Source organism: Coregonus lavaretus (assembly GCF_964263955.1).
Source record: "Coregonus lavaretus genome assembly, chromosome: 6".
NCBI classification, from domain to species: domain Eukaryota; kingdom Metazoa; phylum Chordata; class Actinopteri; order Salmoniformes; family Salmonidae; genus Coregonus; species Coregonus lavaretus.
Window position 1 is genome coordinate 36,800,406 of NC_139993.1, and position 22,776 is coordinate 36,823,181.

At 43.4% G+C, this 22,776-nt stretch overlaps 1 protein-coding gene across 1 annotated transcript in view; it reads right to left on the reverse strand.

Moving 5' to 3' along the window:
• Positions 1-4,085: 4,085 nt before the first annotated feature.
• LOC311130487 (RNA polymerase II elongation factor ELL-like) overlaps positions 4,086-22,776 on the reverse strand; it is a 39,124-nt gene continuing 20,433 nt past the window's right edge. The window contains exons 3-12 of the mRNA XM_084163236.1: positions 16,464-16,585; positions 15,354-15,517; positions 13,852-14,102; positions 13,395-13,519; positions 11,866-11,983; positions 9,904-10,504; positions 5,740-5,806; positions 5,257-5,428; positions 5,047-5,091; positions 4,086-4,957 (exon numbers count right to left, since the gene is read on the reverse strand). Coding sequence (XP_084019362.1) covers positions 4,838-4,957; positions 5,047-5,091; positions 5,257-5,428; positions 5,740-5,806; positions 9,904-10,504; positions 11,866-11,983; positions 13,395-13,519; positions 13,852-14,102; positions 15,354-15,517; positions 16,464-16,585 — 1,785 coding nt within the window. The 3' untranslated portion in view covers positions 4,086-4,837. The remainder of the gene's footprint in view (positions 4,958-5,046; positions 5,092-5,256; positions 5,429-5,739; positions 5,807-9,903; positions 10,505-11,865; positions 11,984-13,394; positions 13,520-13,851; positions 14,103-15,353; positions 15,518-16,463; positions 16,586-22,776) is intronic.

A 22,776-nucleotide genomic window follows, 5' to 3' on the forward strand; every position in this document is an offset into this window, starting at 1 on the left:
TTGGGTCATTGTCCTGTTGAAAAACAAATGATAGTCCCACTAAGCCCAAACCAGATGGGATGGCGTATCGCTGCAGAATGCTTTGGTAGCCATGCTGGTTAACTGTGCCTTGAATTCTAAATAAATCACAGACCGTGTCACCAGCAAAGCACCCTCACACCATCACACCTACTCCTCCATGCTTCACGGTGGGAACCACTTGAAGCATTTATTTGAGCTGCAATCTGAGGTGCAGTTAACTCTAATGAATTTATCCTCTGCAGCAGAGGTAACTTTGGGTCTTCCTTTCCTGTGGTGGTCCTCATGAGAGCCAGTTTCATCATAGCGCTTGATGGTTTTTGCGACTGCACTTGAAGAAACATTCAACGTTTGTGAAATTTTCCGGATTGACTGACCTTTATGTCTTAAAGTATTGATGGACCGTCGTTTCTCTTTGCTTATTTGAGCTGTTCTTGCCATAATATGGACTTGGTCTTTTACCAAATAGGGCTAACTTCTGTATACCTTGTCACAACACAACTGATTGGCTCAAACGCATTAAGGAAAGAAATTCCACAAAATAACTTTTAACAAGGCACACCCGTGGCAGCCCACATAATTTGTATATGGTATCTGTAACCCCTCCCCCAACAAAGAAAATGACTAAATGAAAAGAATTGGTCAGAAAAAATATTCTGCCTCTGTGGTTCCTGGTTCCTTATGCTGTAAAATTTAAATCAACGCGGTACCTGTTGCTAGGTAAGCACTGCTATTATTTTGTCCTGATGGGTTGTGTACTGCCATGGATGCTGTTGTCAGGGGAAGTCAGGCATCCATTCTGCACCTCCTTCTTAAAATGGCCTGATAAACCATCCTTTCGCAGCAGCATTTCTATTGAATAATCAAACAGTGTTGAGTCTGTGCATATGCATGGACCTGTTGTGTAATGATGATCAAATATGGAGGTGTATAGAGGTAATTTTAATCAGCCAGTTACACTCAACCATGACCTACTTTCCCAAATTAGGGTGGTGATCTGTGCTTCAAGTCTACAGAATCTCTCAGCCCTATCTTTAGGACTGAGACAAATGAGAGGATTGTGCCTTACTGGCAGACCCATCAACACACAGGCAAAGCCCTTAATCTCTGGTGTGGTTGTAAACATGTCAGAGGCTCTGTGGAGAGGCTGAATAGTGTGTGGTGGTGTTGTATGTTGAGAGGAGGGAGGGGGCAAGCCTGGAGTCCACCAGGAGCAGATGGCAAGCTGCCAAACTGAACTCGCTGACACCCCTCCAGCTCCCTGAGCTGAGGCCAACATTCGGACGGGAGCCAAAGGCAGCTTAGCCTGGCCAACTGGAACAATGTATGGATTTCTGAAATCTTTCACACAGTGCGTCAGATTGCTGCCCTTCTGTTAGCCACACAGAGCAGTCTTCTGTACCACACAGCCATGCCAATGCCTTTTTTGGAGCCAGATTTCAAGTGTGGCAGGCAGGAAAACAGTAAACATTCCTGTGGGATATAATGAAGCTCAACAGAACCATAAATACACAGCATACATACAGCCTATGGAATGGTATTCTGATAAGTACATGATTGTGCTTTCCTGGGCTTCGCCGACCCCTGATATTGAACAGATTGAGATTGTGGTATTTTGTATAATGGAACCTCTCACACTAATGTAGCCTCAGTGTTCGCTCCAAGGCCGAATATTCTTGATGCTGCACATAGAAGCTTTCTCCTGGTTGACAAAGTCATGGACACAAACTGCAATCTATAAATAAAGTACTACTGCCCCCTAGAGGATTCTGAGGCAAGACATCTGGTTTCACTGTTGACATCAAGATCTACAATTTCTCATCAATGTCTACAGGGCTAAATATAGGCTTCCCGGCAGATTATCATGGGGAAATCATATTTAGAAATGGGGCAGGAAATACATTACAGTTACCAGTAAAACAAATGATGACCCTGGGCAATTAAAGTACCAGGAAGGAGGAAACATTTAGAACAGCTATAGAAAGTGACCTTTGTTTTCTGTATTCAGTAAAATCTCAGGGTAAGGAAAATCATGATCACTAATGTTTGGGATTTGACGGTTGTAATATTTAACAAATCATCCCTCAAACTCAATTCCTATTAATTAATGTGTGTGGTTTGTGTGTTTCAAATGCTATACAATAACAAAAGTGCAACAACTGCCTCAGAACATGACCCAAAATAAGGATTTGAAATAATTTTATTCAAATAAAGATCAATTTCAGTCCTAATCCCTTACGGTTTCAAAAAGCGTGCTTTGGGTTTAAGCGCCAACATCGCAGAGTCTCCTCCAAAGCCATCTCTTTGCTAAAACAGCACCATTTGTAGTCATATGAAAACCTATACAACAGGTCATTTGGCACATTCAACTCATACCATGGGGTTCTGTACTGGCAATTCATACTTAAACACAACTTAGCTCCATATCTGAGCCAATAAATGCCTTTACCATCTTTATTGATGAAGAGAATGGCATCAACATAGATTTGACCGCAAGAGAAATGTATACAGTAATCCTATCAGAATGTCTCTATAAAACAACTCACCCAGAGACCAGTGAAAAGTGACTTATTTAAAGGGTTCCACAGTAATGGGTGATGCTGAGAATTGATTCTGGTCACAAAACATTCATAAGACTGCAACGTCCTCTTTCCAGATGCAATCTCAAATCAGCCCCAATAATCAGCATTGTGATAAATGAATCTCTGAACGCTGGCCATGTTGTGTAGTGTTTGGATTTTAGGAAGTGATGATACAGTAAACATACATTACATTGAAACATCTGAGCAGAAGCATGGAGAGCCCATTTGAAGTGAATATGAGCCCCGCTCACGTCGTAACCAAAGACTAGATTAAATTTCGTAGGGCAAACACGGATTAAAATTACAGTATTTTCCAACTAAATCAACAATTCTTTATCACCAATGGTAAGTAGAAAATACTCAAATCATTTTGCCATTTGCTCAATTCCTGGGAGAGCATTTTGTTTTGGTATTAATGCTAGTCAGAAAGTTTCCATATTGAGGTCTGATCAGGCCTTTGCTTGGATTTGTATATCCTTAGGCAGCAGTTTTACGTAAAGATACAAATACAGGTCATAAAGCATGCACTCTGATGGACAAAGGGAAACGTCTCATTTAGACAAAACCCAGGTAAGAGTAACAGTAAGATTTGCTGAAAAAAAGTGCAGATTTCTCATATTTCACATAGAAAGGTTAATATCAGAAATGCATTAGTTGACTAGAACAAACTTGACTGAACAGTGATTTCGGGAGAGCTCAGTGACAAAGTTTACAAAAACATTATAGCGTTACTGATCATTTCAGGGGTTCGGGACACGTTGAAGCGCTGGAATACTTTAGCTTGGCAGATATACAAAGATAATAGTCATCCACTCCACTTGGAAGATCGGGGAGGCTGGTCTTGGGTTAACAGTCGTCTTAACAATCATGTTGATGAACAAAACACTAGATGTAGGAAATAAAACACTTGTTTAAGACCAAATTGTTTGCATGAATTAGAAGGAAATGATCCTACCAATATATTCCAGTACACTTTAAACAGTTGCAAAGAGAAAAGTTACAATGGTAAAAGCTGCTGCATGGGATATACGAATACTGTATCTTCCAACTTGTGATTAAACAGACTACATTATGTCAAAGCGCTGATTACCTCATCTTCCCTGTATACATTAGGTGATACAATACAAGGATCCAAATTTGCCTGGTGTGTACATGAGGACAGTGAGTCTGACACCATAGTGAACTGGTTCTGGATAAGAGCGTCTGCTAAATGACGTAAATGTAAATGTTTAACAACTGCGTAGGGAAAACAACCTTGCCCCATAGCACACAGGCATAGTCAAGTACCATCACTGTAACCATACGAAAAACAATCAGAGCTTGCCACGACTGATTGTGAAAAATACTTTCCCAGCTTGTGTTAACCCTTAAAAATTCAGTAAGCGCCTATCACCAGAGGCTGCGGCTGCTCTTACATGATGTCCTTCTGGTTAAGACATTTGAACAATATGTAAGAAAAGCCAAGCAGAGGCACCTATGCCTGACTGGAATTTTTATAGCATAGTCTTTATTTAAATCGATGGGGATAGGTGTATCTCTTTAAAAGGAAAAAAAAGTATGAATCGCAACAGATGGACAATATGATTGCCAAGGCAGTTTTTGCATAAAATACTGGTTGACATTCAAGATGTGAAGACAAAAACAAGAGACACTGCTTTGTAGTACTGATATTGAGGAGTGTAAAATTACAACAGAACTTGTTACTCCTATGGATGTCCAAAAATAAAACAATAAATAAAAGAAACAGTAAAATAGAGTTCAACATCAGAACCTTACATTTCAATATATGGGGAAAATGTGATACCATATATTTCATTACATTTTATCTGTTCTCAAACAAACTATTTGCATTTGGCATAATATCTGCCGACTCCATTTCAGTGTCACCACCACCGCCCAGTCTACAAACCAGGAAAGGCTGTTTGGAGATCTCCAAAGAATGTGGATTTTCCATTTCTACTCTTCGAGAGATCTCTGTGCACTTAGTGGGACTGGGAGTATGAGAAACGCCACGCAAAGCTTTTCTGGAAGCAGTGTAGCTACACAGAGATCTGGCCAAACATGCCACATCTTCAAAAAATATATAAAATAATATGTAGTCTGCTTTGTCCTCGCTAGTGCTTTTGGCCCCAATGAGGGGAATACTCCCTCCCTTCATGGCATCTTTAATAAGTACTTTTAGAGCAAACAGAATCCAGAGTTTCTCTGTCTGGTTTGCAGAGAGAAAAGAGAAAATGTCAACCAGTCCAGTTTTGAAGTTGCTGTTGATCATACTTAGCTATAAGTTTCTTTATATGTGCCAGTTTGCTGTGTAGATATTCACAGCGGTTCTTCTCTTGGCTATAGTTGGGATTCGTCTGTGAGGGAAAGTAAAACAATCAGTATTTGTTGAAAAATTACCTGAGCAGCTTTACGAGAAACAAATAGTCACAGATGCAAAGATCACCTTTTTTATTTTACGATACTCTTGGAGTATCTGATTGTGAATTGTCTGTAAAAGAAAAGACAAAATGACAAAACAATTAATGAGTCAGAACATTTACTACACCTGAATCCTGAAGTTGAACATTGGAACAATAACAACACAGGACAGCACCATATTGCAGCTTAGGTAGAACCATAGACAGTATGCGCCAGTGGGCTAAAGGGGTCATACCTTGTACTTGTCTGTGCCTTGTTGGAGCTGCTTAAGCTCAGTGTCGAGCACAGTGAACTGCCGGGTGATGCCCTCTATCCGAGCGTGGAGGCCCCGGTACTCACTATACTCAGTATTAAAGTCATTCTTGTATGTTTGACGCTGCTCGGAAGAGCCAATCACGGTATACTCCCTGTTCAGAATGAGGAAACAGAATGAATAACTAAGAGTGGAGTACTTCAATGAAATTCCTTCCAATTGTCGTCAGAATCTGTTGCGGGAAACAAAATGGTGGTCCTCTGTAGCTCAGCTGGTAGAGCACGGCGCTTGTAACGCCAAGGTAGTGGGTTCGATCCCCGGGACCACCCATACACAAAAATGTATGCATGCATGACTGTAAGTCGCTTTGGATAAAAGCGTCTGCTAAATTGCATATTATATTATTTAAAATGGTCATTTCATAATAAATGTATTGTGGTTTTATAAGAGGTAGGAAGTCCTTACGATAAATAGTCTGTCATCTCAGTTGATGATGAAGGAACACTGGTGTTGTTGCACATTCCATTGAGATCTGAAAGGAAGCACAAGGTTACTTTGTAAGATAAGTTTAACACTTTCTTCTAGGGATGGTGGGGGGAGTGATTCTTTAGAGTATTGCGATATATTTTTTTTACGATATATCGATTCTATGACCCCCAAGTATCAATTTTTTTGCTAGGTACAGTGAGGGAAAAAAGTATTTGATCCCCTGCTGATTTTGTATGTTTGCCCACTGACAAAGAAATGATCAGTCTATAATTTTAATGTTAGGTTTATTTGAACAGTGAGACAGAATAACAACAAAAAAATCCAGAAAAACGCATGTCAAAAATAATAAATATAAATTGATTTGCATTTTAATGAGGGAAATAAGTATATGACCCCCTCTCAATCAGAAAGATTTCTGGCTCCCAGGTGTATTTTATACAGGTAACGAGCTGAGATTAGGAGCACACTCTTAAAGGGAGTGCTCCTAATCTCAGTTTGTTACCTGTATAAAAGACACCTGTCCACAGAAGCAATCAGATTCCAAACTCTCCACCATGGCCAAGACCAAAGAGCTCTCCAAGGATGTCAGGGACAAGATTATAGACCTACACAAGGCTGGAATGGGCTACAAGACCATCGGCAAGCAGTTTGGTGAGAAGGTGACAATGGAAGAAACACAAAAGAACTGTCAATCTCCCTCGGCCTGGGGCTCCATGCAAGATCTCACCTCGTGGAGTTGCAATGATCATGAGAACGGTGAGGAATCAGCCCAGAACTACACGGGAGGATCTTGTCAATGATCTCAAGGAAGCTGGGACCATAGTCACCAAGAAAACAATTGGTAACACACTACGCCGTGAAGGACTGAAATCCTGCAGCGCCCGCAAGGTCCCCCTGCTCAAGAAAGCACATATACAGGCCCGTCTGAAGTTTGCCAATGAACATCTGAATGATTCAGAGGACGGCAGGTAGCTTAGTGGTTAAGAGCGTTGTGCCAGTAACCGAAAGGTCGCTGGATCTAATCCCCGAGCCGACTAGGTGAAAAATCTGTCGATGTGCCCTTGAGCAAGGCACTTAACCCTAATTGCTCCTGTAAGTCGCTCTGGATAAGAGCGTCTGCTAAATGACAAAAATAAAATAAAAAAACTGGGTGAAAGTGTTGTGGTCAGATGAGACCAAAATGGAGCTCTTTGGCATCAACTCAACTCGCCGTGTTTGGAGGAGGAGGAATGCTGCCCATGACCCCAAGAACACCATCACCCACCGTCAAACAGAGGTGGAAACATTATGCTTTGTGGGTGTTTTTCTGCTAAGGGGACAGGACAACATCACCGCATCAAAGGGACGATGGACGGGGCCATGTACCGTCAAATCTTGGGTGAGAACCTTCTTCCCTCAGCCAGGGCATTGAAAATGGGTCGTGGATGGGTATTCCAGCATGACAATGACCCAAAACAAATGGCCAAGGCAACAAAGGAGTGGCTCAAGAAGAAGCACATTAAGGTCCTGGAGTGGCCTTGCCAGTCTCCAGACCTTAATCCCATAGAAAATCTGTGGAGGGAGCTGAAGGTTCGAGTTGCCAAACGTCAGGCTCGAAACCTTAATGACTTGGAGAAGATCTGCAAAGAGGAGTGGGACAAAATCCCTCCTGAGATGTGTGCAAACCTGGTGGCCAACTACAAGAAACGTCTGACCTCTGATTGCCAAGAAGGGTTTTGCCACCAAGTACTAAGTCATGTTTTGCAGAGGGGTCAAATACTTATTTCCCTCATTAAAATACAAATCAATTCATAACTTTATAAACTTTTGACATGCATTTTTCTGGATTTTGTTGTTGTTATTCTGTCTCTCACTGTTCAAATAAATATACCATTAAAATTATAGACTGATCATGTCTTTGTCAGTGAGCAAACGTACAAAATCAGCAGGGGATCAAATACTTTTTTCCCTCACTGTAGTTAACATTAGCTAGAGCTAGTCTACTGTACCTGCGGCAAAGCTTAGGTATTTCTCCTCAAAGCTTGTCCTCAAATCTTTTTAAAATGGTGAGCCAACATGTTTTCAATACTTTTATTTCCACTGATCAAAACTTTTAATTATGTCGCTCTTGTCCCTCTGCAGCCAACATATAGTTAGCAAGATTTGAGGAACACCAAATCCTTATAGAATTGCAGAATTGAATTGAAATGCATATAGAATCGTGATACATATCGTATCTGCTCCTAAGTATCATGATAATATAATATCGTGAGGTCCCGGGCAATTCCAGGCCCTACTTTCTCAATTGTAATGCAGATTGCAGTAATATACAGTGGGGAGAACAAGTATTTGATACACTGCCGATTTTGCAGGTTTTCCTACTTACAAAGCATGTAGAGGTCTGTAATTTTTTATCATAGGTACACTTCAACTGTGAGAGACGGAATCTAAAACAAAAATCCAGAAAATCACATTGTATGATTTTTAAGTAATTAATTTGCATTTCATTGCAAGACATAAGTATTTGATCACCTACCAACCAGTAAGAATTCCGGCTCTCACAGACCTGTTAGTTTTTCTTTAAGAAGCCCTCCTGTTCTCCACTCATTACCTGTATAAAAGACACCTGTCCACACACACTCAAACAGACTCCAACCTCTCCACAATGGCCAAGACCAGAGAGCTGTGTAAGGACATCAGGGATAAAATTGTAGACCTGCACAAGGCTGGGATGGGCTACAGGACAATAGGCAAGCAGCTTGGTGAGAAGGCAACAACTGTTGGCGCAATTATTAGAAAATGGAGTTCAAGATGACGGTCAATCACCCTCGGTCTGGGGCTCCATGCAAGATCTCACCTCGTGGGGCATGAATGATCATAAGGAAGGTGAGGGATCAGCCCAGAACTACACAGCAGGACCTGGTCAATGACCTGAAGAGAGCTGGGACCACAGTCTCAAAGAAAACCATTAGTAACACACTACGCCGTCATGGATAAAAATCCTGCAGCGCACGCAAGGTCCCCCTGCTCAAGCCAGCGCATGTCTAGGCCCGTCTGAAGTTTGCCAATGACCATCTGGATGATCCAGAGGAGGAATGGGAGAAGGTCATGTGGTCTGATGAGACAAAAATATAGCTTTTTGGTCTAAACTCCACTCGCCGTGTTTGGAGGAAGAAGAAGGATGAGTACAACCCCAAGAACACCATCCCAACCGTGAAGCATGGAGGTGGAAACATCATTCTTTGGGGATGCTTTTCTGCAAAGGGGACAGGACGACTGCACCGTATTGAGGGGAGGATGGATGGGGCCCATGTATTGCGAGATCTTGGCCAACAACCTCCTTCCCTCAGTAAGAGCATTGAAGATGGGTCGAAGATGGGTCGTGGCTGGGTCTTCCAGCATGACAACGACCCGAAACACACAGCCAGGGCAACTAAGGAGTGGCTCCGTAAGAAGCATCTCAAGGTCCAGGAGTGGCCTAGCCAGTCTCCAGACCTGAACCCAATAGAACATCTTTGGAGGGAGCTGAAAGTCCATATTGCCCAGCGACAGCCCCGAAACCTGAAGGATCTGGAGAAGGTCTGTATGGACGAGTGGGCCAAAATCCCTGCTGCAGTGTGTGCAAACCTGGTCAAGACCTACAGGAAACATATGATCTCTGTAATTGCAAACAAAGGTTTCTGTACCAAATATTAAGTTCTGCTTTTCTGATGTATCAAATACTTATGTCATGCAATAAAATGCAAATTAATTACTTAAAAATCATACAATGTGATTTTCTGGATTTTTGTTTTAGATTCCGTCTCTCACAGTTGAAGTGTACCTATGATAAAAATTACAGACCTCTACATGCTTTGTAAGTAGGAAAACCTGCAAAATCGGCAGTGTATCAAATACTTGTTCTCCCCACTGTAGGTATATGATTAATTCATCCATTTTATCAATTTATTTAAAATTGGGACGGATATGTTGAGTACATAATGTCATCTTTCCATTTAGCAAAATGTCTGATTAATCACCAAGGTTGAAATTCATGAGATGGAATCATGCTTAACATTTCTCCCTTATGCCAATCATTCATCTAATTTTACAATGACACAGGTTTTATCTGTACATTTCTAGAGGGGTTGAGATCCACACCATAACTTGGACACGTCTCACCTGTGCTGCTGTGTGGAATACTACTGCTCTTCAGGTTTTCAGGGCTGGAGGGGATGTCACAGGCTTTTCTTGGCTCAGGAACAGGCTCCTCTGCTCCTTTCTTCTCCTTCTCCCTCACTCTCCCCCGTTCCCTCTCTTTGGACTTTTCCTTGTCTTTGTGTTTTTTGGACTTCTTCTTGGACTTGCCGTGCAGGGAGGGCGAGGTGCTCTTGCCCCGGGGCCCATCTAGGCCAGTGTGTCCAGGGGACGTGGGGCCCAGGGTTGGTACGGACAGCGCTGCGGGCCCAGAGAAGACTGGTGGCTGGCTCAGTCTCTCAGCCACGGCGGCCTCCTGGCCCTCACAGTCCCGGCCATTGTGGCTGGAATCGTTACTGACGTCGGAGAGTGGGTCGAAGGGCCGGTGGATGTCCAGTAAGGGGAGCTGGGAGCTGGACATCACGCCTTCTCCCATCGCTGGCACGGCGACCATGGCCCCACTCACCTCCTTTCCATTGGAGGAACTCTGCTTGCCATTTATTGGCACCGCTGCCTTGTTGGCCATGTGTGATATCCTGGGCTTTTTGTTGGCCAGAGGATCGATGAAATCCGCAGCAGGCCGTTTCTGGCAGAAACAGAGTTTTAGAGGCAGAAAATTACAACGGAAATATGGACTAATTTCACCTCTAAGGAGTCAGAGAAATAATTAGCAGATATCTATTACTGACATATTAAGATGAAATCCTGAGAATTAACTAACCTCCTGTGCTGTGCTGGTGTGAAGCAAAGAAGGTCAGAGTGAAAGGGATCTCTCAGCCACATTGGGAGTATTATGTCTAGGGATGGGCATTTTACTTTTTCACTATTCAAATAATATAATTACTTTTTCTTCAGATATCCGGATAGTCCCCTCCAAACAAATGCTTGTCTCTTGACCAATCAGAATTACACAAATGCACATGGTAGAGGTAAACAGCAGACAGGCTGCTTTTCTCCTAAACTTTTCGCTAAAAGCAACAGTGAAAGAGAAGTCTGATTTTAACCATGATAGAACTGATTCTGTCACAAAAAGGTGTTTTGCATTGATCTGTGTCAGGTCTTGTGGAAACTGTTAGGTGTGTGCCTGTAATTACCATCTGAAGTGGGGAAAATGGCATACCAATGTCAGGGCAGACTGGACTAGAGGGCTGTGAGCCCATTTATAAAAACTACATTCAAAAGTTGTTTTATTATATTAAGTATTTCAAATTTCATGGTTTATAACAAAGTTTTTGCATTGTCAAAATAGGCCTAAAAACTAAAATTCAGCAAAAATGAACACTCACTCAAGTAATAGAATACTAACGTCCATTCGGAAACCTGGATATCCGGATAACGGTGCCCATCCCCAAGGATAACCATCCCCTTTCCACACAACGCATGGTATTGTATTACTAACAGACTACATTTGACCCAACCTACACTAACAATTCTGGAAGTGGCTGACCTAATCACAGTGGAGCAGGAAGTCCATGGTTCTGAAATAACACTGAGCAAAGTTTGGAGCCCTGTGGACCGTCACGGCTCCATAACCTGTTTAGTTTGGTAGAACTCCTCAAACGTCTTTCACCAAACCCAGACTGGCCACATAAACCCACCAAGGAGCAGTTGTGTATGTTTACAGTGTTCCAAAACGCCCTCTTTTCAACGAACACCCAAACCAACTGTGTGTGTATGTTGTGTGTACGGAGGAGGGGGAGACTGGAGTGTGTATGTGCTAATGCGTAAGAAGGGAGGGAACGGAAGGGAAAGGACATGAGGCGTCTCAGGAAAACTCAGAGGGGAAGTAATAAAATCTAGAGTAACTCCTCTTAAATGGGACCCAGTGGAATGCCCTATGAGGATGCTCTGTAATGAGTGGGAAGGAAGTGGCTAAGAAAGAAGAGGAGGAGAAGGGGAGGAAGAGCAGGAGAATGGAGATGAGGAGAAGTGGAAGAAAAGGCTCACCTGCGACGGGGAGCTGCTAGCCAGCTCTTTGGGAGGGCTCACTGGGAGTGGGACCTCAGCTGGAGGAGCCACTGTGGTGGCAGTGCTCGGAGTCTGACTCTGGGCCTGACACATTTTCCTAAAACAAAACAAGTCAGAAGCTGAGTCACCACATAGTCAGACATAAATAATACATCGCTGTGAGCCCAATTCAGACATTCATTATTTTGGAGAAAACTTCCTGAGTTCAGGTTAAATCTAGTGCACAAGTACATTGAGTTGGCAAGTCTGCCATGTAACTAGTGCTGGGTGGGTGTGTTAATTCATAGCACCAACTCGACTCCCAGTTCCTGGGACCTGTAACATATTGGCACATGACCGTATTATGGTGGCCTTTCTCCACATTCTGTTATTTTCCTCGTCTCAATGCCACTCAGTCTCAGACAGAAATACAAATAAAACTGACCTGGTTAAACCCAAGTCAGACATCATAAACAGATCTCTGGCAAAGCCTTGGGAGAGATGCTAAGTTACAGCTGCTAAATAAAAACAGTATACAGAGGTTGTGTAATGTGTACATAAACAGAATACTATTTGTGTATGTTGGTAGAGTGTTGACAGTAGGGGGCAGTGGGATACAGTGGGGAATTCTCCAAGCCCCACCCCTACAGAGAGGGAGAAAGTGGTGGGGAGGAGAACAAAAAAGCAAAAGAGTAAGAAATAGTGAGTGAGAGAGGAACACTAGAGGGGTGGGGAGAACAGTCTAGGGAAGAGGCTGGCTGCTGTGCAGTGGTCCTGTCACAGCTGAAGCCTAAGGAGCCTAGGCTCAAGCACAGAGCCTGGACCTTGAACCAGTGCCATCTCACACATGGCTCAGCATGTGCTGGAACAGGGTTGCATCACAGGCCTTCCAATCATTTTGCTGCACTACTCTTGCGTGACCACGGCTGGTGTTCAAACATTGTGGGAGGGTGTTCAGCTGATAAGCTAGCCAAGGCTCAAAGTGCAGTCCAAAAAGACATCCGGTAGAAATCTCTTGCTTTCAGATGAGTTCCACAGAAACATTTAAAATCACTGAGAAAGTGAAATATTCCCTACTATATTGAGTCCAACAATTTTGGGTCGACTCAGTAAACCCAGCTTAGCACGCTGCAATGCCGGTTCGAAATTTAGCTGGGAGCTTCATTTCCTTACTGCCCCAGATCTTGAGAAACCAGATTTCTTCCCTGGACGCACCAGTAAAAAAGGCAGTTAGGTCTGTCAAGAGCACAGGGCAGAGAGAAAACCACACAGAGTGAGCAGTGCCTGGCTTCAGACTTGAGTCTGTACTGTTCCTGAGGATATCTGGAACTACAGCATTTGGAATCATATGGAAGTTTGTTTAAACTAACACACAAAGCAGAGGTGATAAAGTACAGAAACCAAACTGAGGAGGATTCCATTATTGCTGGTTTATGCCACTGATAGTTATTGACATGTGGAACTGCACACAAAATCATTGGTTGTAATATGGCATGCGATATAGTAATATAGCACCACCTAGCACATACCGAACAAGGATCCTCTTCAGAAGTTGCTGGTCTCCCTCAGTGTAGCCTGGCCAGTCCTTCTGAATGTCCTTGAATAAAGAGTCCTTCAATGTGAAGGTGTTGTCTCTCACATTTAGGTTAGCCACCTATAGACAGCAATCAATACATTACATTAATGCCATGATGCAGTATTCTGGAGAAATGCATTTTCTAAACCTATCCTCAAGAAATGCACCATTAATACCCTGCACCACTGGCAGTGACTGACTTGTTTGCAGTGGGCTGGAGGGCTGGCCTGTAACCACAGGCTAAGCCCCTGGCTCTAAGGGATTAATAGTAGGTGGTTTGGGCCCTGTGACTAACTTATCTGTTGAGGACACTGAGCTCAGAAGGGCCCTGGGTCTGCCAAGGCCCAGTATAAATAACTAACCTGTTGTGAGAGGCACTGTACCCTATGAGTGTGTCTGACTTAACTAACCTGTTGCAGAAGGCTGTCCAGAGAGTCCTTGTCAAAGGGCAAGAGGCCATCCTTCTGCAGGCGCAGGATGAGCTCAGGCTTCCTGTAGGGCTTGAGGGCCAGCAGGTGGGTGAGGCGCTCCCTCAGGGGCCTCTGCTGCACCGTGCTCTTCTTCACCACACTGCTGGAGATGATGACCGGCCGCGACGTCCGCCGCGATGGAGCGATGTCAGACAGCCCAGGTGCTGGTTTCCGGATCTGCACCTTCTTACCTGATTAGAACAGAGACATGGCTATGGGTCAGAAAGGTTGGGCCTTTGTGACATAACCATGAGAGGTTGGGGTTGTAATGAGAAGTTGTACTTAAGGTTGATCCCGAACGTCTTCAAAAAGGCCCTTGACAGCCATCAAAACGTTCTTGTCAACAGAGAGACGTACACATCTAGCAGTACCTGTTATAATATCAGGGTGAGCTTTATGAAAATGAACCCAACTAGTCTATAAAGTCAACAGTACAAATCTTTCTGGGAAAACAGCTACATTAAATCAGACATCTGTGAACCTATGATGGCGTTTCTGTGGCGACTGGGCAGTTAGTTCGGCATTTGGTTTGGTGCCAAGTCACAGGCGTGACGGTGTGAAGCTCTGAGCTCCTAACCATCCTGCCCAGTCAGCCCCTTGGGGCCCACACAGGGAACCATGAGCCTGCAATTATCCATACACTGTGAGCTCGGCCACTTTTCACCAGAATTAAGGTCATGTGGAGATAGTGTGAGACTAAGACAGCTTGGGACTCAACAGAAATGACACCACACCGTTCTAACTTCCTCTCCAACAAGTAAATTGCAGTGTATTCTAAAAGCTTAATCAAAAACAGCAATGCATAATAGCGATTATGCGGTTTGATTTCTAGGTACATTTCTTTGTTTCTATTCAGGGCTGCTATGGCCTTTCTTTACTGAACTGCAGCAGAACCAGTTTCAGTATGCAGCTCTCCTGAGACTAGTAAAAAGCCCACACAGTATGTTTGATGTTCACTTGAAGCAGCCCTGCCTGTGTGTGTTTTCAGTGTGGAAATGGCATCTCTACCCTGGAGGAGGCTGGATAAGAGGCTAAATCTCTCCCACTGGACAGGGCCACACTAGGAGGTTGGAGGGCTTGACTGATGTGGAAATAACCCACATCATCTTCAATAAGAGCGTGGCTGATGACCCTGGTACTGCTCAGACACCCTGGCGTGCGCCGCAAACCCAAACACACCCTGATATCAGACAGCTCACTGCGGGAGCAGCATTTTAATGAAAATGTCCCTCCTACTGAGTCAGCATTCACTCACCCTGGATGTAAACCGACATGAGGGAAAATTTCCCCTATAAAGACCTGCAAAACTTATTTCTAATAAGATTGAAAAACATAAATCCTGTATGCATCCATCCTAGACTAGGGCTCAATTAGCAGCCCATGTTCTGTTTGACTTGGTTGTGACCACAGCTCTCAGTGTAGACAATGTCTAAGGGTCTTACCCACGTATCTCCCGCCAGGCTTGATGACGATAGCACCCCTGCTGCGGGTCTCCTCCTCTGCCTGAGCCATGCTTTGCCTGGCCTTCTGGTAAGAGTCGTCCGTGGCACACACTGTGATCTTGTCTTGGATCCCACCCAGGCAGTCCAGCTGAATGCTCCCCTCACTGAGACAACACAGAGGAGAAAGGGTTAAACAGACACCAACAAGCCCAACTGGTCAACTAAGTGGTTGACCCCCCTACCCTTGCCACCACCTGCAGGAAAAAAAAAGATTAGGTGAAACACTGTACCGCCTATAAAGACTAGTGAGGAAGTACATTCGGTAAACATTTCATGCCCAACGCTCCTAGCCGGGCTAATATTCATGACATACCACTGCCTTGAGGGCATTATAACTTGATTCTCTATTTAACTGTGGATTCCCACATTAATGAGCCAACGTTGCATTAAATCCTAATCTTTCCTGGTTTTGACTGCCTTTGATTCATGCTCACTTTGATGATGGTTTGGCAGGGGATGAAATAGAGTTGGCAACCCTCAGTGGCTCTGCCTCTGGTTTATATTGGAATTAGGGGCTCATAATCATCCAGGGTGATGGGTGAACTCCAGCCAAACATCTCTCATTAGAAATGGTTGAAGACATGATTGGTGTTAAAACGCTAGACAGTCAGAGCCGGGACTTAGTTCCTCTCCTTACACCTCAATAAGCAGACATCTGACCCAGTTCAATACATTTGCTCAACATTAGTCTTCGATCAGACTCCTGAGGCAAATAGGCCAAAGAGAGCAGATGGCACTCTCCTAAAAACATCTTTCAGAACTCTCCTAATCCAGTTCAGCTCTTAACCATGTTAATTCCTCCGTATGCAAACCGTCACTCTTATCAATTTCATTTATCAAGGCCAGTCCAAATAGACACTAACACACTGACAAAGTGTGGCCATGGTACAGAAGCTTGAATCCAAAACAGAATAACTCTTCAAATAAACAGTGCGAAGGGTGTTTGCATGCATATTATGTGCGAATGTGAGTGATGAATTTCTGCGAGTGAATGTGTCATGTCAGAGGGGATGAGGCCAGCCTATGTCCAGTTCCTCTGTGGTCACTCACCTGGTGATGTACTGCTGGATGCAGTCAAAGCTGCCCTGTGGGTTGTCTCTACCCACATTGGACAAGTAGAAAGTAAATGTTCGCAGCTCATTCGGATTTTCCGACCGTGGTATTGAGATTTTCTGTGGACAGATAAAATAATAAATCAATGGCTGACATTCTTCCCCGAGAGTGCATTTAATGATAAATATAGGAAAGGTCATCCATAATCTGTTCCAATCAATACGTCCACCAGATGATGTGACAGGTTTATAGAATACATCTTACAACATTGTTTGCTGAATGTCTCACTGCCCTCCAGATGGTTTGGAGTACAGTAGGTCTCCATCAAGAGGGAACCATGTCAGCTTTAGAAATTAAACTACAAATATCTGCAATGCTCTAAACGCTAGTTGAACCACTAAGCATGCCCCAGGCCCATCTGGTGTTCTGACATTTCAGTGAATAAAGTCAGAGCATTACTTGCCCCACTGGGTGACCCTTTCAGATACAGTAAACCCACTAACCACCCTGTTACATATGAGCAACATATAGGTAACTGCCAAAATAAAGGGACCTCTTTCCATGACAGACTGACCAGGTGAATCCAGGTGAAAGCTATGACCCCTTAGATGTCACCTGTTAAATCTAAGGCTGTCCGTGACTAAAACAAATATATTGTTCAACCAAGAGTAGTCAGTTCTTTCAACCAATTGACAGGTTGAAATTTTAAAACCTGTATTTTTCCAAAACATGTATTTTTCCATCAGACGAGCTTGTCTGATATTTTAAGCATTCAATAATTAAGACACAAATGACTCAAGAGTGAGCCAGAGATCAAGAAGAACCAGAAAAAAAAGAGGTGGAAAAAAGGAGAGAAAAAAAACTGTTCCCAAACTGTTCCCATCCCGCTTCTGGTCTTCGCAGATTCTGCCATTACGCTCCCGAAGTTGCCGGTAATAGGCTACACCAGGGGTCGGCAACCTTTCCCATTAGGAGTGCTAATTTATTTTACCATTTCTACCGACCTGCGTAACAGTTATGATTTTCATATGTGCATTGTCATGGAAGAGTTTAATTTATTTTATAATAAAATCTTCCCAACTCAAAAGCATTGTCATATGATTAATAAAAATTATATCTAAATGAAAATTATACAAATCTAAAAGTAACTTCTATTGCCATGGCCTTGCCATCACATTGGCTACGCATGGCCTGTCTGCTAGGAACTTTAAACATTGTATCGACTGCCAACTTGGTCCAGCTTGAAGCTTGCCTTAAACTTGCAACATTGTATAAAATATTCTGGAACCTCAGAGTTTCCCTTGCCAGTGAACTCCGTACACAGACAGCTGTAGGCTATTTGCACACGGGATAAGAAGTAAATCAGGTAGGCCTATTTTATGACGTTTCCACTGGATCAGAGCATGACAGTTTCCCTTTCACACAGTGGTTAACGAAAGGAAAGATTTTTCAAATAGGCTCATTGAGGAACTATTGTCATTCTCAAAGGATGAAAAAACTGACTTTGTTTACTTGCTGTTTGAGGTGAAGAGAAAAGCTCCACAACTCAGTGGTGGTGAGTTAATACACTCAGTAATACTATCAGATCCCCAAATGGGCACACATAAGCCTACATTTGCACGCAGACCAGGTAGTCTAGTCTAGGAATAAGGGCATAAAATTAACTTTTTGGTCCACCAGCTACTGTGGCAGGTAGATATAAAAATCTTTAACAGCCAAAATATTTGTTTTCCGCCAAAATGACACCAAAAGAAATACACGGATGAGCATGCTTTGTAATGCTTCTAAAACCATAAATGTATTACCAGTAAGAAGTAATGTGGTATATTGTTTAATTTCATTTAACCAAAATATCACAGATGAGACAAACATTTTCACCTGCCCCTTTAAGGGCGAGAGGTTAGTCATGTTTGTGCCTGCTGTGAGATTGAGTCTGTCTAGTAGAAGCGTGTGTGTGTGTGTGTGTGTGTGAGAGAGAGCGTCTTAGTCACCAGTTCTCAACCCAATTGAACACTTATGGGGATACATTGGAGCGGCGCCTGAGACAGCGTTTTCCGCTACCATCAACAAAACACAATTATAATATTTCTCATGGAAGAATGGGGATGTATCCCTCCAACATAGTTCCAGACACTTGTAGAACCTGTGCCATTGAAGCTGTTCTGTTATTTTGGAAGTTGCCTGTATGTGTACTACACAAACAAATGTACAGTATAGGTGTGTGTCATTCATGCCTGCATGGTGGCGGTGTGGGATGATGAGTAACAGGGTGAGTCTTCAAGCTAATACAGGGGTGCATAGCCGAGCTAGGTTAGCCCACAACTCCCCACTGTCCTGTGCTGTAACATTCTGCCTGTTTAACTGGGGCTTTTGCACCCCTGTATTAATGCAAATTAATTACTTAAAAATCATAAAATATGATTTTCTGGATTTTTGTTTTAGATTCTGTCTCTCACAGTTGAAGTGTACCTATGATAAAAAATTACAGACCTCTACATGCTTTGTAAGTAGGAAAACCTGCAAAATCGGCAGTGTATCAAATACTTGTTCTCCCAACTCTGTGTGTGTATATATATACACACAGTGAGGGAAAAAAGTATTTGATCCCCTGCTGATTTTGTACGTTTGCCCACTGACAAAGAAATGATCAGTCTATAATTTTAATGGTAGGTTTATTTGAACAGTGAGAGACAGAATAACAACAAAAAAATCCAGAAAAACGCATGTCAAAAATGTTAAATTGATTTGCATTTTAATTAGGGAAATAAGTATTTGACCCCCTCTCAATCAGAAAGATTTCTGGCTCCCAGGTGTCTTTTATACAGGTAACGAGCTGAGATTAGGAGCAGTGTGCTCCTAATCTCAGCTCGTTACCTGTATAAAAGACACCTGGCCATAGAAGCAATCAATCAATCAGGATGTCAGGGACAAGATTGTAGACCTACACAAGGCTGGAATGGGCTACAAGACCATCGCCAAGCAGCTTGGTGAGAAGGTGGCAACAGTTGGTGCGATTATTTGCAAATGGAAGAAACACAAAAGACCTGTCAATCTCCCTCGGCCTGGGGCTCCATGCAAGATCTCACCTCGTGGAGTTGCAATGATCATGAGAACGGTGAGGAATCAGCCCAGAACTACACAGGATGATCTTGTCAATGATCTCAAGGCAGCTGGGACCATAGTCACCAAGAAAACAATTGGTAACACACTACGCCGTGAAGGACTGAAATCCTGCAGCGCCCGCAAAGTCCCCCTGCTCAAGAAAGCGCATATACATGCCCGTCTGAAGTTTGCCAATGAACATCTGAATGATTCAGAGGAGAACTGGGTGAAAGTGTGGTCAGATGAGACCAAAATGGAGCTCTTTGGCATCAACTCAACTCGTCGTGTTTGGAGGAGGAGGAATGCTGCCTATGACCCCAAGAACACCATCCCCACCGTCAAACATGGAGGTGGAAACATTATGCTTTGGGGGTGTTTTTCTGCTAAGGGGACAGGACAACTTCACCGCATCAAAGGGACGATGGACAGGGCAATATACCGTCAAATCTTGGGTGAGAACCTCCTTCCCTCAGCCAGGGCATTGAAAATGGGTCGTGGATGGGTATTCCAGCATAACAATGACCCAAAACACACGGCCAAGGCAACAAAGGAATGGTTCAAGAAGAAGCAAATTAAGGTCCTGGCGTGGCCTAGCAAGTCTCCAGACCTTAATCCCATAGAAAATCTGTGGAGGGAGCTGAAGGTTCGAGTTGCCAAACGTCAGGCTCGAAACCTTAATGACTTGGAGAAGATCTGCAAAGAGGAGTGGGACAAAATCCCTCCTGAGATGTGTGCAAACCTGGTGGCCAACTACAAGAAACGTCCGACCTCTGTGATTGCCAACAAGGGTTTTGCCACAAAGTACTAAGTCATGTTTTGCAGAGGGGTCAAATACGTATTTCCCTTATTAAAATACAAATCAATTTATAACATTTTTGACATGCGTTTTTCTGGATTTGTGTTATTCTGTCTCTCACTGTTTAAATAAACCTACCATTAATATTATAGACTGATCATTTCTTTGTCAAATGGGCCAACGTACAAAATCAGCAGGGGATCAAATACTTTTTTCCCCCTCACTGTATATAGAAGCATATATGGGTAAAAAAAAAAACTGATCTCTCAGATATAGGACCGACCCTTCAAAACATACTTCCTTTTTATAGATTTGACGATTTGTTTTGCCATGTATGAATATGCTCTTCAATGCTTTTCTATGGACTAATAGCAGTAATGCCAAATTCAATCAAATCATTTTTATACTAAAATTCTAAATCAAATAGCTAAATGATCCTTGGTATGACCATCTTAAAACAATTCCATATGTTAGCTGAATTCAATCTGGAGTGCCAGTGCGCTCTGGTCGTTCGTAAATTCAGAGCGTTTCGCTCTCGGAGCGTTTAGAGCACACACTGGACGCTCTGGCCGAGGAGTCGGGTTGATCCGAGCTTTTTGACCTCACAACGGCAGTCAAGCACACAAGCTAACTGGCTAACATTGACTAACTTGCTAGCTACTTCCAGACAAACGAGAGAACACCTCACTGACCATTTTACTTGCCCTAGCAGAGCTGGTTAGGCTGTTTTCACCAATTCATGTTATTGGTGACCAACTGTGCTGCTGAAAATTTAATTACGCTTTTTTGCCGACATTTACTGACACCGGCCATATTCAACGGGTGTTGAGCGTTCGTAAATTCATCAGTTATTCTGCGCTCTGGCACACAGACGAGAGTGCTCTTAAATCGGAGTAGATAGAGCGAATCTACAAACACACCCTTAGTAGAAACCCAGCCCCGGGGCCTTAGACCTTAGGTGTAAATGGACATAAGCATCCCTCCTACATTGGAAATAAATCAACTAATTTCCAGAATTTGATTATGGACCTATACCTGCTGGGGTAGAGGGTAGCTGGGTATGTGAGCTAGTCTGTCTCGTCTAACAGGAGAGGAGTGAGGCAGGGCAAGGGGAGAGGGCTGTGTTGGGGTTGTTGGCTGGCTGACCGACCCCTGGTGGCTCCCTGCAGTGTTGGAGAGTCGTGACTCACTGCTCTGTTTACCCAAGGTCCCAACACATGTGAAGCCTGCAGGTGGCCAACTATAAATAAACACTGTGTCCCCGCCTTTCTGGGAGCCAAGGGCTCTCTGTTACGTGAGATGCTCAGCCTCAGCTCCAGTACAACCCTGCCTTACATGCTCCACATGAAGAGTTCTAGCCTTTCACAGTGCAGAGTTATCAACGGAGTGCCTTGTATGTTTATATGAAACTCTGAATGGGATTAGCCCCATTTTCTTAATGTCCAATTGAGGTAGCCTGGATATTACATGAATCTTACTTTACAAGAACAAAACAAATACAAGAAAATAGTCATGCTTCCTCACTCAAAAAGGTTCCGCTGAATATTATCAACATTCACTGCTTCCTGATAACTGAGGTGACTCTGCAGGTGTGCACATACCACAGACACTTACGTAGAAATCCTCTTCAGCTGTAGGAGTATGTTAACCTCACACACACACAATGCATAATGAAAGTGTGTGTATGTGTTACCCGAGATGACTAAGAGGCAGCAGAACTCACTGGAAGGCAGAGGGGTGAGTCAGTCTGACACAGTACAGGATGACAGAGCCGGGCCTGGCCGTGACTGTAGGATGACTGAGACTTCACATAACAGATGCCCTGATCCCATTGCAGGCAGGGGCCAACCAAAAGTACTGCTGCAGTAATGGGCTACTGCCTGAGCCTACAGGCAGTTATCTACAGTGAGGGAAAAAAGTATTTGATCCCCTGCTGATTTTGTACGTTTGCCCACTGACAAAGAAATTATCAGTCTATCATTTTAATGGTAGGTTTATTTGAACAGTGAGAGACAGAATAACAACAAAAAAATCCAGAAAAACGCATGTCAAAAATGTTATAAATTGATTAGCATTTTAATGAGGGAAATAAGTATTTGACCCCTCTGCATAACATGACTTAGTACTTGGTGGCAAAACCCTTGTTGGTAATCACAGAGGTCAGACGTTTCTTGTAGTTGGCCACCAGGTTTGCACACATCTCAGGAGGGATTTTGTCCCACTCCTCTTTGCAGATCTTCTCCAAGTCATTAAGGTTTCGAGCATGACGTTTGGCAACTCGAACCTTCAGCTCCCTCCACAGATTTTCTATGGGATTAAGGTCTGGAGACTGGCTAGGCCACTCCAGGACCTTAATGTGCTTCTTCTTGAGCCACTCCTTTGTTGCCTTGGCCGTGTGTTTTGGGTCATTGT